Source organism: Carex rostrata, chromosome 19 (assembly GCF_964058835.1).
Source record: "Carex rostrata chromosome 19, lpCarRost1.2, whole genome shotgun sequence".
NCBI classification, from domain to species: domain Eukaryota; kingdom Viridiplantae; phylum Streptophyta; class Magnoliopsida; order Poales; family Cyperaceae; genus Carex; species Carex rostrata.
In genome coordinates, this window is record NC_135936.1 from 3,521,281 (window position 1) to 3,539,712 (window position 18,432).

At 31.7% G+C, this 18,432-nt stretch overlaps 1 protein-coding gene across 1 annotated transcript; it reads left to right on the plus strand.

The window, feature by feature from the left end:
* Positions 1 to 10,733: 10,733 nt before the first annotated feature.
* Positions 10,734 to 12,582, plus strand: LOC144571652 (acid phosphatase 1-like). Its single transcript, XM_078321000.1, has 3 exons — positions 10,734 to 11,254; positions 11,525 to 11,734; positions 12,221 to 12,582. The coding sequence occupies exons 1-3, from the start codon at positions 10,842 to 10,844 to the stop codon at positions 12,396 to 12,398; spliced, it is 801 nt and encodes a 266-aa protein (XP_078177126.1). The 5' UTR covers positions 10,734 to 10,841; the 3' UTR covers positions 12,399 to 12,582.
* Positions 12,583 to 18,432: the final 5,850 nt, after the last annotated feature.

Consider the following 18,432-nt stretch of genomic DNA (forward strand, 5'->3'; position numbering starts at 1 on the left):
GAAAATTAAATGTGAAAATTGCAAAAAATGCACAGTTCGAATATTTTTCCTAAAGCATTAATACATATGAACGGAAGTATTTATACCTATGTACGGAAGTATTTATACCTGTGATGTGAACAATTATTTATTGTGTGGATTCTTAAAGCGCGAAGATAACAATACTCACACTACAGTATCCGGGAACCACTGAAAATTAAATGCATAAATATATCTTCCTACAAGGACCGTAAAAACTCCACAATTTGAATTTTTTTTCTAAATTATTAATATCTATGTAATTTTATCTTTCAAATAAGATCCATGATAACGTACTTTCATGCTTGTCGTCATGCAAGTGTTTATACCTCGCCGTACAAGTATTATACCTACAGTTGCAAGTATTTTTTACATAGGACACTGAAAGTATTAATATATAAATATTGAAAGTATTTATACTTATACACTGAAATATTTATACATATGAGGTCAACTATATTTGTTAGAGGAAGGTTGATGCGGGAATGATTGGGGAACTCGAAAAGAGATTATCATAACAGGTTACGCATCAAAGTATTAATATCTTACTTTTTTAAGTGCTAATATCTTATCTTCTAAGTATTTATATCTACGAATGTATAAATATCTAAGTATTTTTTACATATGACACTGAAAGCATTAATATCTAAGTATTGAAAGTATTTATATCTATGCATTAGAATATTTATTTTTATGAGGTAAACTATTTTTGTTAGAGAAAGGTTAACGTGGAATTAGTATCGGGACTTTGAAGGGAGACCATATAATTAGTGGGACCATAGAGAAAGGGTGCTGCTGGAATTTTAGAATAATAATTAGTTGAGACTATATAATATCTTTCTAGAATAATAATTAGTAGACACAATATAATTAGTGGGGACCATAATACATTATTTCTATAAGCACGGATACTGAAATAATTAATCTTTAATAAAATTAGACATACATATTTTTTAACACATATCACATTAAAACAAACAACTTAATCATAAATAAAAGCAAGAAATAAAATTTGTGATTTAATTTAAAGCAATATAAAAAAAATCAAGGATTTGGCAAAAAGTAGCAAATCTCCTTTTCTATTCTTATTAGCTATGACCAAATTAATTTTTCATTCCACAATTTTTAAATTAAGGTTAGGTGCACTGGTTGATGGGTAATGATATTAACACCACATTTTATTTTATTAACACAACATCTTCAAATATTTGAGTGGAATTGACAATTTTATCCCCTCATAAATATCACTGTGGCTGTTGACATATCTTTCATTTATACAATTATATTATATGATCATTTATTACTAATTAATTTCTATACTTGTTGGATCTTCTTTTCTTATTTTATAAACCTTTTAAAAGAATACTTTTTTTTTAAATGTCAAGCATTGACTGACATGATAATTTTTTTTTTTTTTTGAAAACTTGGTAGTAGCTGACATGATAAATTGCTCATTATTCTTTTCTATAAATTCAACAAATAATTTGTTATATGTATTTTATTCATTCATAACAATATAGCTATATTACTTGAGTTCTTTTAATTATTCTTCTAGTTATATACTTTTAAATCTATATACCTATTTAAATAAAATTGAAAGGAATAAATTATAATTTTGTTTTGTTATCATTTAAATCAAACAGATGAAGAAGAAGCAGGACATGATTGAGTGCAATCAAATGCGGATCAATTGAACCGTTTTATTTTTAATTTTTTTTATGTTTATATATGATTTTTTTATGAGGAGGGCTCAAATGCTCCATTGTTTCATGCTCCAATCATAGCTCAATACCTTAATCTTTGATTTCAAAGTTCAAACAAAATATCTGAACCGCTCAACATTATATCCACGTTAAGGTGTGCTTAGAGATCAAATTATATATTTTTTTTTTTTACATTTTTTTACATTTTTTTAAGATAGGTACAAATCATTGTTTTTAGATGGCCCCCAATTTCTTTGAAAAATATCAATTTTGTATCCATCTTAAAAAATAGTAAAAATATTTTCAAAAAAATATAAAATTTGATATCTAAGCACATTTTAACGTGGATATTATGTTGAGCAATTCAAATCTTTAATTTGAACTTTTAAATCGAAGATAAAGATGTTGGGGGTATGATTGGGGCATGAAATAATGAGGTATTTGAGCCCTCCTCTTTTTTTATATAATTTGAAATGTTATATGTACTGTAAAATTGACCCCTATTCACAGCATGAAAATTTTATATAATTTATTGTTGTTCATATCTGACTCTTATAGTTTGAATGTTTTGCTCCGTCTCTAAGAAAAATAGAACATGCTTGTAGGGGATTGAAGTTCAGTAATTCAGTAATGATGTTGATTGAAGAATTAGAACACTTGTTTTTGTGAAGAAAAAGAGATAGAAACTTGATCTAATTAATTTATTATTTAATTATTTTACTTTTGCTATAAGACCCTGATAATTAATATACCTACTACTTTAATTTGCACAAAAGAAGTAAACAAACAAGCAAATATAGGTGGGCATTAATATACCAGAATTTTTTTTGAAAAGGAAATAATTAATGAAGGGCAAATTTGTCTAGACTATTAAAATATTTGAATATGTTGTGTTAATATAAGAATTAGTGTTGTTAATATCAGCACCCCTGGTTGATGGGTCATTAGTCTGCAACTCTGCATCGACTGCCATAAAAATGGTATTATAAATCTAATGTCATAATCTTTAGGAGTTATCTGAATCATAATTTACTCGATCGTCTATATTATACTTTATTTTACAAAGATCTTTTATTTTATTGTATTAGTTGTGTTTATCCTAATAAACGATCCGTGTGCGCGTAGCCGCGTGTAGTATGCTGTTGTCGTTATATCTTCAACAATCAACTTGGAGTAACCAATGAATAGATATAAGAGGAACAAAAACATGTGCTGGACATGTTACCATAAAAAGATAATGCGTATCCTATGCATTAACTCTAAAAGAATATTTTGAGTTAATGAATTTCAACCGTCTGATTTTTAAATTGAGCTAATTCAGTTCTACCTATAATATAAGAGGTCTTTAATATTAGTACAGATCTAATTTGCACAAATTTTAAAATAAATTGAATGGTTGAGATGCATTGACTCAAAAGATTCTTTTTTGAGTTAACGCAGAGATACGAATTCCATATAAGGTGGAACCGACAATTATACTATTATTGAACATGGATAATAATGGCCTTAAATATATATGGGACCTGAAGAGATAATTCCGATTACATTTTTTTTTAATTCGTGATTGAAGACTAGCCAGTGATGAAAGAGCTTTTGATTGAAAACAGGGACCTTTTGCACGTTTTTCATGCTAAATTTATCTTTTATCTACCTACTTTGGATAACTTCGAATATATTAATTGCTTAGTTGTTTGGGATAAAGACACTGACAGTGCTGTTTTGATTTTATGTAACGCACATGTAATAGAATTAAAATTTAAAAAACTGCATAAATCAAATTAACACTGTCATTATCTCTATGTTTGGATGTACTGAGAATAGCATTCTCGCTATTTCGATCTATTCAAACATACTCAATTACTATTCGGAACAGCGAGAATAGCACTGTTTCGCTATTCCTACCAAAAATCAGAATAACAATTGGTACTCTCTCAAATGTTCAATCCCTCCATCGCAATTATAAATGTTCAATCCAAACAATATTTTCGCTATTCCGAATAGCACCACATCAACACTATTCTTATGCTATTCCAAAAATCACTATTCTCAGTCCTCAGATACTATTCTCAAATAGCAGCTATTCTAGTCATTATAGCGTGCATCCAAACGTACCCTTAAATATACTCGATGTTTGTTTTTAGATTATCTAATGGTTTGCATAATTTTATTTTTTTTGGAGTGGCCATTGGACCTTGTTATCAATATGGTTCTCTCGAGTGCCAACGCTTTCAAGGAAATTAAAATGGATTTATAGGTTTCATTTTTTATATATTTTCTTTGAGAAGAAATTAAAATAAGTATGGCAATCATCTTTCAAAAATACATATACAAACACATATAATACAAAATATATTTAGATTTTCTAAACATTTCTTATTTTAAGTCGCCAATATGTAGGATCTATTGTACGGAAATTAAAAAAAGTTCCTCTAACACCATGTTTGGTTTACACCAAATGAAGGAAAGGGAAAAAATATTAAAAATGAAGTTACAAAATGTTATATTTTCTTGTTTGAGTTGTTTTATTTTCCTCAATTACATTTTTAATTTGGAGTAATAAAAGATAAGTTTAGAAAGTCAAAACATGTTAAAATAATATATAATATTCATTAACCTTAACATTATGTTAACTATCTAATCAAACAGAAACTAATTATGAACATTTTTTAATTCATATTCTCCGAATTAATGAACCGAATCTTAAAGGGAGCTCGTGCATTGCAGACGTAGTCCGGATTGTTCTGAATTTCGATCGGACGGACTGAAGCTAAACTCAAACGATATGTTAAGAAAACTCGTGATAAATGTGCAAAATTATAATAAAAATTATCAAGTATTATTCATTGAATCTGCAATGAATCTTTTTTGTAAACATTGTAGAATATGAGAATTCATAAGTTCGTTTGAAACTAATAATAAGCTTGTGAAATCTATTTATTTATTTTAGCTTGCCCTTTGATGGTAGGATGAACAAGCACACGCTTCTTTCAATAGCTTTGTGGAAGTAATTTGGAGTTTAATATGATATGTATTCCCACGGTGAATTTTCAAAAAAGAAAAATAAATATAAATATGGAACATGTACCTTAAACGTAACATTTGAAAACTAATTGATGGTTGAAAATAAAAAAATATTTGTCTTTTTTTTAGAGATAAAATATTTGTCAAATACTATGATTTTAATAGAAATTATATATATTCAAACCGCTCAAATTGATTTTAATATGAAAATATTTTTGAAATAATTTTTTTTTTTTTTTTACTATGATTTTGGATAGATGAAAAACTATTGCTATCGGATGGTCCAAAATCATTAGATCAACAAATATTTCGCCTATAAAAAAAGTAAAAGTTATTAAAAAAAAAGAAAATGTAAATTTAGTAATTATGCTGAGAAGTTTAAATCAACGCGTTTGAGCTTTAAAAATCAAAATTTTAATATAAATGCAAGACGATCCGTGGAAATAAATATGCTACGATTCCTAAACCTGCTTTTCCAAATCCAACCACTCATTTATTTAGAGATTCGTGCATGAAAATCAACTGTTTTTGGAATTCGTGCATTCTAAAATATTGATGGTTAGATTTGAAAAAAGAGGGTCCTGTAATTCTTGTTGGAATCGTAGCAGATTTATTTCCGACGATCCGTACGTGTTTTATAAAGTATTCTAGTCTAATTTAAAAAAAAATAAACAAAAAATTCCCAATATTTTCTCAACAAAGGTCAGCTGTCATCAATTTCCTAAATAATCAATGGTCCAACAATTGGAGGAAACCATCCAATTATGTGCAAAGTGATCCATTACCAAATTTTTTTTTCTCAACAAAAGGTCAACTATCATTATTTTCCTAAATAATCAATGATCCAACAATTGAACAAAACCATCAAACTAGGAATTTTTTCATAAACCATAATTAATAAAAGGTTTTTTAGGGAACCAATATGATTGATTTTTTTTTTCAAAAACAACAAGGACTGTGGGGTTTCCACGGTCTCAAATTGTTTTTTTTTTTTTTAAAAAAACAGATTTTTTTTTCAGACCGTGGGAACCAATATATATATTTTTTTTTATAAAACAGAATTTTTTTTAATTTTTTGTATTAAAATATTAGAAATGTTGAATATATTTCTTTGAAAATAGATGAAATACAATATAATTTGATTTATTAGAAATACTGCAATAAATAACCCGGATCAATATTTTTCAGGTCGGGTTTTTCGCGGCTGTAAGAAAAATTAATATATTTCTTTATGTGTTATTAGAAAAAAATAAAAATGCTTAGGTTCTGAGTTATTGATTCCGGTTCAAAAGTCACTTCTAGGTAATCCAGAAAATATTGTGATCTTTCTAGTAAATTTAATTTATGAAAAATTGTATCTATTTTTGAAAAAAACAATAACTTTTAAGTTATTTAATAATTTTTATTCAAAAAGAATTCTCAAAATAGATATAACTTTTTATAAATTAAATGTCCTAGAAGGATCACAATATTTTCTGGATTACCTAGAAGTGACTTTTGAACCGGGATCAATAACTCAGAATCTAAGTATTTTTATTTTTTTGTAATAACACATAAAGAAATATATTAATTTTTCTTACAGCCGCGAAAAATCCGACCTGAAAAATATTGATCCGGGTTATTTATTGCAGTATTTCTAATAAATCAAATTATATTGTATTTCATCTATTTTCAAAGAAATATATTCAACATTTCTAATATTTTAATACAAAAAATTAAAAAAAAATTTGTTTTATAAAAAAAAAAAAATTGAGACCGTGGGAACCCCACGGTCCTTATGGTTTTTGAAAAAAAAAATCAATCATATTGGTTCCCTAAAAAACATTTTATTAATTATGGTTTATGAAAAAAATTCATCAAACTATGTACAAAAAGATCCTTTGCCAATTATTTTTCTCAAGAAACAGTCAACTGTTATTAATTTCCAAAATAATCAATGATCCAACAACAACAACTGGACGAAACCATCCAAATCCAATATATACGTGCAACAATATCCATTACCAATTGTAGTATGCTTATTATATTCATCCTGCCAGGCTGCCATGATCATCAAAGACAAGATTGTTGAGCTTTCTGATAAGCCGAAATTGTATCTATTGAAACCTAGGGTTTGTTATGTAAATTAAGCCAAGTTTTGTTAAAATTAGGTTTAATTGGGTTAGAAATGTCCAAAAGTTCAAGTTACTGCCCTAGTTATGTTTGTTTTACAGGTAATCAAGTGTTTGGAGCTTAACGAAGCAAAACGGGTGAGTTAGCATGAAGATTGGAGCAACTGCCAACATCCATTGCGGCCCGCAACCAAACAAGTCAGAGCTTTCATTTCTGCACCTTTATTGCGGCCCGCGGGACCTTTATTGCGGCCCGCAAGGACTTTTATTGCGACCCGCAATTAGGTCGGTTCAGAGCCTGAATTTGCTATTTTTGGTTGGTTATTTCTAGGTTTTAGAGGGGGGTATAAATAGGGACCTGTAGAACAGATTGAGGACGGTTTTTAGAGGCAGAATTTCTGATTTTAAAGAAGGAAAAGCAAAGGGAAAGCAAGAAGAGAGAAGAAAGAAGAAGAGATCATTGATCAATCGGTTTTATTATTTTCTTTCCTTTGGAACTCTTTTATTCTTTTGATTTCATTTGTGCTTTAGTCATGACTGGCTAAAGGCTTTTCTAGGGTTGATTAGGGCTGTACTTGAAACTTTTGTTATGATTTAGTTGGTTTTATTTTATATATTCTTGTTCTTTGTTATGATTTATTCTTTATTTTAATTGATTGTGAAGACTTAATCGAAATCACATGAAACCCTAGGATTTGGTATTTGCAATTGAGAAATTGAATATTAGGTCCAGACCATAAGGAATAGGGTATTTGATAGGCTAAGTACCGAGAGGTGACGCTTGTCTTGTACGGGCTTCACCTAATAGTTTAGAAAATTGTGCCAAGTACCGAGAGGTGAAAGATAGTTTTCTAGATCAATTGGGACAGTAAGAACTTAATGACTTTAGATTAGAGTAGCCAAGTACCGAGAGGTGACGTTTATTCTAATTGAAAGATTGTACTAATATAGAGATATCACTTTGTACCTACAACACTCAACTGTGCCTTCATAAATATAAGAACAAAATTTACAAACCGATTAGTCGTAACACTAGTGGATAGGAACCCTGAGAAACCCTAATTTCTCATACTTGATAAAAATCAGATTTTGCTTTAAAGACTTAGTTTAATTCAACTTAATCACAATCAAACCAACATTTGAACAAACAAATTCCTTTTTACTTTCTTTTACTAAATTAAATTGTTAGGTTAGATTTTGATATTCCAACTTGTCCCTGTGGAGACGATCCCTAAGTACTACTTGACAAGGTTGTACACTTGCAACCGAATTGAGTATCAACTAGAATTTATTACTTGTATTGTAATAATCTACATCACTTTCCCAACTACCCAATCGCTTTTCTTGCTTCTTATATCCATTACCAAATGCCAGTTTTGAGAGTGATCGGTTTTCAACAAATTATTTTTCAACTTCTGACACTTATACAAATATAAACTTAAATATTACTGTAAATTTTGTTTTTAGAAACTGTCTATTATGAAGATCAAGACTGATATTTATCTAAAACATACTATATATATATTTTTTTTTTCAATAAAAGATCAAATGAATACTTCATAAATTTAGAAGGATAAATATGATATTATGAACTTTAGTAGAACTATACGTAATTTTTAAGTTTTGAGAAATATATATGAAATTTCCCACTGAAATTTTGTTTTAAACAGTAACCAAAGCAGTACCATTCGAGTAAAAACAAACCTCATTATTGTTCAACAAAACAGGGCTGTAAAATGAAAAAAGAAAAGAAAATACTACTAATGAGTAGTGCCCCCCCCCCCCCCCCCCCCCCCCCGAAAATCTTGAACAGATTCGCTTTTTTCTCTCAATCTTCATCTTCAACAATTATCGCTAAGTAGATCTTCCCAATGACTCAAGAAACCTACACAATATTGAAATAAGTTCAGCACAGACCTGAAAAAGAGAATTAGCAGAACAACCCTCCATTTCTTGAAATATTGGCCTATTCCTTTCTCCCAAAATAATTCAAATAAAGGCAGCTAATGATGTCCCAGAAGTTAGTATTTAAATGGTTCAAATTGATTATCCATGAACTTATTGCATTAAATTAATCCCAATTTTATAAAATTTGCACTTTGATCCTAATCATCTACGTAAAATCAAACAATTCTTCTCCTAAAAATAAAAAATCAAACAATTCAAAATTTAGGATAAGAGGGATCCTCAAATTGTACCAAGTTGCCTGACACCTCATATAGCTTCTATATTCAAATTTTAGCAAACATGTCTTAACATACATCAATCGTTAAATTTAGACTTCCGTAGCAATTTTTTTTTTTATTCACATAATGATACAGTTTGCTTGTTAGGAAATGAAAATAAATTCTCACCATTAAATGTACTGATTAACGATATCAAAGATTTTAGACTAATATAATTGGAATTGTTAAAAAGTTTCTTATATAAAAGATACTCACGATACTATTATTGAATAATTTCTCTATCCTTTAAAAATCATCATTGATTATTTAGGATGCATCTTAAAATTTCGCTAGATATACTTGGGATTGTTTGAACCAAAAAAAAAAAAAATGCGTACGACATTTTGTCAAATTTACCGATATGATCAGAAAGACAATGGAAGCACGCTAGAATTAAATTAATATTAAGCGAAAGCTTATCAATATGTTTAGTTTTTAAAGAGTTGAAGACAATCCATCAAGTTCGGATGAAATAAGAAATATGATTATATTTTAGGAACGGTGGTATTACCAATATTATACTTAAATCTATAATATGATTATAATTTGCTTAAATCTTTCATTTTTCATTTTCCCATTGCTTAACTGAAAAAATAAAAATAAACTAGTAATCATGCCCGTGCACAGCAACGGGAGCAAATTATGTAGTAGAAAACATTAAGCTCCTTAATAAGGAGGAGAGATAATTTAAATCAAATTTGTAGAGAAAAATAATTAAATACTATATTTATCTACAAGATAACACATGTGAACTCTAGTGTAGTGGTAAGAATTTTGGCACCAACAGAACTCAATTGGGTACGAAAAAAAAAAAAAAAGGGTGCGCGGTGCACAGGCTCGGTCCGTAGGTACCGTGCGTGGTTCAGAGATGCGGTCCACGGGTGTGGCGCGCGGTCTACGGGCACTGGGATCATATGCGGCGCGACCAATGCATACTTAAGTGTTGAAGCTCATAATTTGGAAAATTCATCTATGTGCGATCTGGAAATTCAACGGCTGAGCATCATTCCGAAAAAAAAAGTAAATCAGGACCCTTGCAGGATCTAGACATTAAGCTCCTTAATAAGGAGGAGAGATAAGCACAGAGATATAAAGGCAATCATTATCTCCAGTCCTACCGAAAAAGAGAGAGTAGGGTCTCTCGATCTAGTAACATTTTTTAATTTCCCTGGTGACTCCAACAATGTGGAACGCTATCCTCTGTGGAGTTTTTCCGTGCGGAGCTTTTAATCTGGTCCGTTCACCTCGGATCAAACGGACTAGATTAAGGGTTCACCAAATTTTAAGTTTTTTTAAAATTCGGGCAAGATCTGATATGATCCGTCCGATTCGAAACGAACGGACTAAATTAAAAGCTCCGCACGGAAAAACTCCGCAGAGAATACTTTCCCAATGCAATGTTACATCCCCGGAAAAGAATTCGGATCCCCTAAAGTAAACCATTTTCTTAGTTTTGATCTGGACTGTTCGATCTGCTCGAACACGAATATTAAAGATAGTGCGTTTCATCACAGACCGAATTTCTGATCGGACGGTCCTGATCAAAACTAAAAAAATGGGTTACTTTAGGGGTTACGGCCTCCCCGGAAAATGGGTGATACGCAACAGCCCAATCCATAGGCCAATGCCAACTACAAATAAAAACCAACAATCGAAACAAAACATAAACAACGAATTAAAGAACTCATCAAATTGGGGGGAAAGACGAAATCTCGTCAAAGATCTTTCCCCATTTACCCTACATCTCCATCCAGATCGCCAAAATGACATCGACACCATTGCCAGCTGCTTTCCTCCCCTTGCTCCTCCTCCTCTCTTGCTTCGCCTCTTGCGGCTCTGCCAAATCCATCCTCCGTACGCTACCTGAGGACCACCGTCTCCGCCTATCGACTGGACGCTCCCGTTCCTCGAAAAACCAGTACTGCGACAGCTGGAGGCTCTCGGTGGAGACGAATAATGCGGGTAAATGGAGGACTATACCGACGAAGTGTATCTCGTATGTTGGCGCGTACATGGACGGAGAGAAGTATCAATCCGACTCTGACGTGGCGGCACATGATTCGCTAACTTTTGCTAAGGATGTGACATTGGCAGGAGATGAGAAAGATATCTGGGTTTTTGATGTGGATGAAACGGTTTTAAGTAATGCACCGTATTATGCGGACAATGGATGGGGGTAAGGCAATGCTCTTTGTACAGTTTGGCATCAATTGGTTTGCATTTGTGCTGGTACTCTAACGGTAAGGAATACTTATGTATATCACTGTTATATGCTGTTTGCTACCAGCACATATGGGTGGGACCCATGTCCAATACATGGTTGTAACAATTACTAGCAACTCTGGCCTTTTCCAAGCCACTTTGATTCCAATTTATTAATCATTGGTTTTGAAACTTCCAGTTCCCGCTGCATTGTAATTTTTTTATTTATTTTTTATTTTGGCAGGTCTGGATTATTCAATGAGACTTCCTTTGATGAGTGGGTGTTTCAAGCCAAGGCACCAGCTTTATCATCAAGTTTAAAACTGTACAATGAACTTCTAGGATTAGGATTTCAAGTGGTTTTCTTGACCGGTCGAGCAGAGAATCAAAGAAACGTAACTGTACAGAATCTCTTGGATGCTGGCTACCATTCATGGGAAAGGCTCATATTGAGGTATATAAATGATTTTTGCTCCCTAAATATTATTTTTTGACACAAAAATTGAACGCTTTGATTAAGTGACGGGTATTATGAAGCCCCCTAATCCTTTATTAGTTGGTTAATGAAGATCTTTAGGTTTGATATCTTATAGTTTTATTTGACAGAATGTTCTTTTATTTTCAATAGCAAAATTTGATATTTGTGCTGTGGTCATTTCGTTTTGATAAAATGTCTACCTGTCCTTATAAATCTAATTTATAGTTATCATGTGCAGAGATACAAATTGCAAGTATATAATAGCCTTCTAGTCTTTGTAAATTTCTTGAGAGAGAAGTAAAAAGATCATTTCCCCCTCCTTTTATCCAGAGAGAACCAGTGCAATATATGTTGGTAGTTAGGCATCTTCAAAAGACTGGGTTGGGATGGTATATATGCATGGTAATTTTATTTTGCAAGATTATGGATTGAATTCAGAGATCTCATGCTCTGTTGTGGCAGGGGTGATTCTGATATTGGCAAGCCAGCTGTTACATACAAATCAGGGAAAAGAGCCGAGTTGGAAGCCGAAGGATACCGAATTTACGGTAACTCTGGCGACCAATGGAGCGACTTGTTTGGGTTGCCAATGGCTGTTAGATCCTTCAAGCTGCCAAATCCCATGTACTACATTAGTTAACTTCGTATATATTTATTTACTTTTTCTGCATTGCGTGCCAATAATTTCTCGTGGAGAGGACAGTGCTGTGAAAATTGGGGATTAGGGTTTTCTTTATTTTTTGCAATAATACTCCAAATTATGTGGGAGTCATCTTTATGTATCCATGTGGATCTATTGTGTGTGTGTGTGGGTGTGGGTGGGTGGGTGGTGTGCGCGCTATTTATGGCATTTGTGTTTCATTGGAAGCTAGCTTGTTATCAATTTACTTCTAGTTGTGCGTTGTACTTAATTTGTGTAGAGAAATTATTATCATCTACTTATGGCCTCTCTTTTGGAGGAAATTGCCTGGTCATCATGCTCTGCTCTACGGAGCGACATAACCACACTGCAGTTGCCAGTATCATTATACCTTGCTCTGAAATGGAAAATGTAAACAAAAATAAATAATTGGAATCAGGGGCAGATCCAAAATTAAATTTCTGCCAGGAAGAGGTAGGAATCAAGTTTAACTAGATCATGAAATTCAAACCTATTAAATAATTGGGTTCAAATCTATTAACTATTAAATAAAAATTAATAAAACAATCACTCAAGTAATAAAAAATAACAAAAATAATTAATTGTTATATTGCCTAATTTTATAAACTGTCTGCACATTAGGATGATTTTTTCTTTAGAGAAATATTTTGGTACCCCAAGCCATTAAACCAGAGCTCGTCCCCAAACTGGTGTAATTGGGTTTAACTGTCTGCTAATAACGAAAATTTGTTAATTTGTCATTAATTGACGCATTGCTATTTTACATTGATTGTTTTAAATGTTAGCTTTGCACGGTTTTGTCTTACGCTTTAATTTTGTAGACAGTCTGTTAGGAGGAGTTGTAATCACTAATCCCCAAGCTAGTCCCCCAGCTTATTAACAGTCATGTAATAATTAATTAACTACTTACTTGAACGTACTTTAAAGTACAATTTAAACCCAGTTAGCTCGGAAACGCGATGGGGATTGGTTCTAATTTTAATTATGCAAATTAACAGCCTTTGATATTTAATAACTAAAAATACAGTCTCCATTTTGAACAAGTAATTCATTAAATGAATATTTTTCAATGTTTGTAAACATAGGTTTATATTATTTAAAATGTGTTTGAAGAATAAGCTTTAAAATGTGTTTGTAAACACAGGTTTATATGCACAAATTTTCAATGCTTTGTTTATGTTGTTTACTTGTCAGGACATATTGGTTTACATGCTTTACTTGTTCACATGTACTGTTCCTGGCACATTCTGCACAAATGAAGAAAATTTGTGCTGGGGGACGCCCTCGGAGATTAGTACAAATTTAGAGGTGTAAATTTTGTGCTTGGGGACGCACTTAGGGATTGGTTCCAGTTTAGATCTGTAAATTTTTGCTCGGAGACAAATTCGAGGATTCGTTTTTATTTTTAAAAATGAAAATTTAACTCATTTACAATGAAAGTTAAACACTTGAACGCAGTATATTAAACACTTTCCTTTATATGTTTAAATTATACGATTGTTTTGCTGCATTTGGTGGTGCTTTTGTTAAATTTGTTTAATAGAGCGTTTTTCTCTTCATGCAGTGAAATTCTATACAATAAAGAAAGATTGGTACTGTTATTGCATTGTATGAAGTAAAACCTGATCTTTTTGTCGCTGACATTCTAAAAAATTGGGGAACGCAGTCGGTTACTTTGTTTGGAGTACAATTATCAGCTTCCTTTCCTTTATCAAATAACTTGACTTCAATATATTTTTATTTCTTATGTTTGGATGAAATGAGAATAGCTAGAATATAGGACTATTTTAGAATAGGATCTATTCGAAATAACAATGTGCATTCAAAGGATATTTTTGTTATTTGGAATAGTTAGAATATCTGATATTCTTTATTTCTTGTAAATGTTGGAATAGCTACTATTCGAAAGTGTGAAGAGAGAAAAAAATGATTTCTTCTTGAATTTATGCTAACATAGTCCCGAAATTATAAAATTGACATCACTTCTGTCATTTCCACGTCGTGACAATTCATTTGAGACATCACTTGCCTATCTTTTCTCTTAATTAGCACCTTGTTAACACTATTCTTTATCGTTTATAGTTATTCACTGTTCCAAATTTACAATCCAAACAACATTTTTACTAATCCGAATCAGTGGTGAAAAAAACGTCTGTCAGGGCCGATTAATCGTCCGATTAGTTGTTGGCAGTGACAAAACCGTCATGAATTTTTCCTACTAATTAGTCAATTATTTCTGATTATAGTTGATTATTCCTGATTAATAGCTTGGCGGTACCCTGTCCGTCCGACGACCGCATATTGTTATTTACAACACTGATCCGAATAGCACCATTTTTATATTAATCTGAAAATTATTATTTATTTTCTATTCTTATTTGTTATTCTTAAATTTTACTATTCTAGTTATTCTAAATTCCATTCAAACGTACCGTAAAAGATAAATTAAAAAAAAAAATAGATACAACAAATGCATCTGTTTTTTCTCTTACTAACAGAGTAACAGGTGCATATTCTCCCAAGATTTTAATTTTTATCCAATATTTTAAATATTTTAATAAAAATAATCAGGGCCTGATCATAATTATAAAAATGTCCAAAACTTAGATTTTTTTCCATGGTCCCATTTTTTATTCCAAACCGTGGAATAAATCCACAGCCCCGATTTAAAATTCAGAACCGCGGAATAAATTTATGGCCCGAATAAAAAATTGGAACTGTAGAAAATTCCACGGCCCGGGTTCGAAAATTTTAAAACCCATGAACCCTTCTCTGCTTCGTCTCCCTCTCTCTCTCTTCAACGACAGAAAAAAAAACTCAAAACCGACGCCGCTTCTGCTCGTTCACTGCCGCTGCCACCATCTCCGACCCTTCACCGCCGCTGCCACCATCTCCGCCTCTCTCTCTACCCCTTCACCGCCTCTCTGCCCCATCGCCGCTGCCATCTCCTTCGCCCTTTCCGCCTCTGCCTCGCACCTCGCTGCATCGCGCCTCGAGTCGATTAAATGTGAAAATTGGATTAGGGTTTAGGGTTTAGGGTTAAATGTGAAAATTGTTGAATGTGATTCGATTCGATTCGATTCGAGTCGATTAGAGTTTAGGGTTAAATGTGATTAATTAGTTGAATTGGTTGAATTGCTCAAATTGGTAGAATTTCACGAGCTACCTTTTATATTTAGTTGAATTGGTCGAATTAGTTGAATTAGTTGAATTGGTTGCACATGCAATGTTTTGTTTTGAAGAAATTTCCCGACTAGACTTGAATTGATTAATGTGATTTGATTTGTTTTGATTCGATTAGACTTGAATTGATTAATTATCGAGTGCGGGTTGTTGATTTTTCCAACTCGATCGAAATGCTTGAATTCTTTTCTTTGAGACCTCTCTGTTGTGATGACATGGATGAAATTGTAAAATGTTTGATTTAAGGGGTTGCTTTGCTAAATTACGTGATTATGGTAATTTTATTATTAGATGGGCTTAGGTGTAATTTGGAAAATTTAGTTGAATGGGATCGGTTGAAATGAAACAAAAAATGAAAATTTGATTGAGTCGTCTAATTTAATTATTAAAATGTAACCTATGTTTTACTTGAAAAATAATTTGATGACTAGTTAGGCAATTAGTGCAGCGTCATTGTCTCAAAATTAATTTTTGATAAGGTTATAATAAATTACCTAGAATTGAACTACATATACACATTATGTAATGTGCGTAAATATATACTCATCAGAAATATTAATAATTTATGTAAGGCCATAATTATTGTATGATACCTGTAAAATATACATATATGATAATCACATGTAAAGTTAACATGATATAAAATATTAATATAAGTGATCAAGTATTGGTAAATAACTAGATAAGTAAGTTACTCAAATTGTAAACAAAATAAAAATGAAAAAAAAAAACAGTTGTATTATTTATTGTGTAATTATTGCTAAACATTTGTAAATGGTAAATATTTTGTCAGTTTACTTATTTCAATTGTAAACAATTTATGAACAGTAGTGGGCATTATATGAACAGTAATGAACATTATATGAATAGTAAATACGTATATGAATATTACATGAACAATAAAGACGTATATGAACCAATACATGCATAGTGAAGACGTACATGAATAGTAAATATGTAAATGAACAGTTGCAAAAATTTTTTTACCTGATTTAGAAGCTGAACAGTACGTCTCCTTCTCTCATCTTCTTCTCTTCCTCTCTTTCTCCTCTCTCATTCTCCTTCTGTCACGAAGTCACGATCAGAAAAATCACCTATTTATAACAAAAAAAACCAACCAAAAAAAAAAACCCCGGGCTGTGGAATTTTTCCACGGTTCCAATTTTTTATTCGGGCCGCGGATTTATTCCGCGGTTCCGAATTTTAAATCAGGGTTGTGGATTTATTCTACGATTTGGAATAAAAAATGGGACCGTGGAAAAAATTTACGTTTTGGACATTTTTATAATTCTAATCAGACCCTGATTATTTTTATTAAAATATTTAAAATATTGGATAAAAATAAAAATCTCGGCATATTCTCACCTACCAGGCTACCACCACGCACTTGAAGTCTATTTTAAATTATTAAATATAAGCAGGACCAGTGGACCACGTTTTGTGAACAAAAATGTGCATATTCTCCACAGAGCACGGCTGCACGTGAACAAAAAAATTTTGGGCGTGGGAACCGTTTTGGGCCAGTTAAATTCTTGTTTTTAACAAAGCTGAAAGTTTTGGGCTTTTCAGAGGGGTAGAATAAATTTTTCACAGAATTTCAAAATTGGTCTAGACTAGATTGTCAATTTTTCATAGAATTTCAAAATTCAGTGGGGGGAGCAACTGCTCCCTGAGTTTCACTGAGTCCGCTCTTGGATAGAACTAGAAAATTGACAGGAGTAGCTGAGAAATAAAATATAAAAATATATAATATGGGATGTTGAATTTAAATCCAAGATCTTTCACAACTCAACATCAATTTTAATCACTATGCTACAAGCAAATATTTGTTAGTTTATGTTGTGTATTTTAGGTATCGGATAATGGGTCAATTTAATACACTTTTTCACTTTTAAATTTATAAAACCTTAGTACACAATAATAGGTCAGTTGCAAGCATACAATCTATCCTTGTAGTAGTTTAGGTATCGATCCAAAGACAATGGGAAATATTACTTTTTACTAAATTAATTAATTTTAAAACAGTGCAATAAAAGTAAATGGGGGGTTGTTTGAAAATTGGTTTTGTGGGTTCAATACCCGATTGAGAGTCTAAAGTAAACAAAGCAATTTAAATAAACAAATAAAAGGAGTTTTGTGATTTAATGAGATGGAAGTCTAGGGGCTTTTGGCATACAATCACTTGGTCAAATCAATACTTAGTTGGTTTCTAAATTCATGTTTGCAATTATGAGGTTTCTAAGCCTTAAATATCAAAAAGGGCCACTTTTGTGAATTAATGACGTGCCTAAATAATTTGGATTTCACGATTAAGTCCTTCACCCTAGCTATCTAGACCATAAGCACAGGTTAGCCTAGTTTATCCCTAAATATCAATACTTCACAATTAAGTCCTTCATACCAATATTTGGTTCAATTCTAGGGGTCCCAATCAAATATGAGGCTTCACAATTAAGTCCTTCACCTCAATTCAACATTTGTTTCTTGTGGTTCCGGACTAAGAAATAGATTTGGTCATTTCTAATCTTAATCCTAAGGTTATTCATGTATACAATTTGGTACCATCAATTCTTTGATCCTAGCACTTTAAGTTTGTTAGACCTAAACGGGACGCTAATTAACGAGCACACAAATCATACAAGCACATGAATTATAAAATCAACAAGAACAAACATGCAAGCAAACAATCATCATAGAGAAAAATATCCAACTAAGGTAGATTTTAACACAAGTTCATGTTTTAAGCCTAAGCCCCTAGAGAGGAAATCTAGCCTCTCATGGGTGCGCTAACATCCAAGAGAAATACAAGAGTAAACATGATTAAAACTAA

Bases quoted from the DNA above. Each gene is read 5' to 3' on its own strand.
- LOC144571652 (XM_078321000.1), top strand. From the start codon at position 10,842: ATGACATCGACACCATTGCCAGCTGCTTTCCTCCCCTTGCTCCTCCTC. The intron at 11,255-11,524 runs GTAAGGCAATGC...TTATTTTGGCAG, and splicing joins TATGCGGACAATGGATGGGG to GTCTGGATTATTCAATGAGA. The intron at 11,735-12,220 runs GTATATAAATGA...CTGTTGTGGCAG, and splicing joins TGGGAAAGGCTCATATTGAG to GGGTGATTCTGATATTGGCA.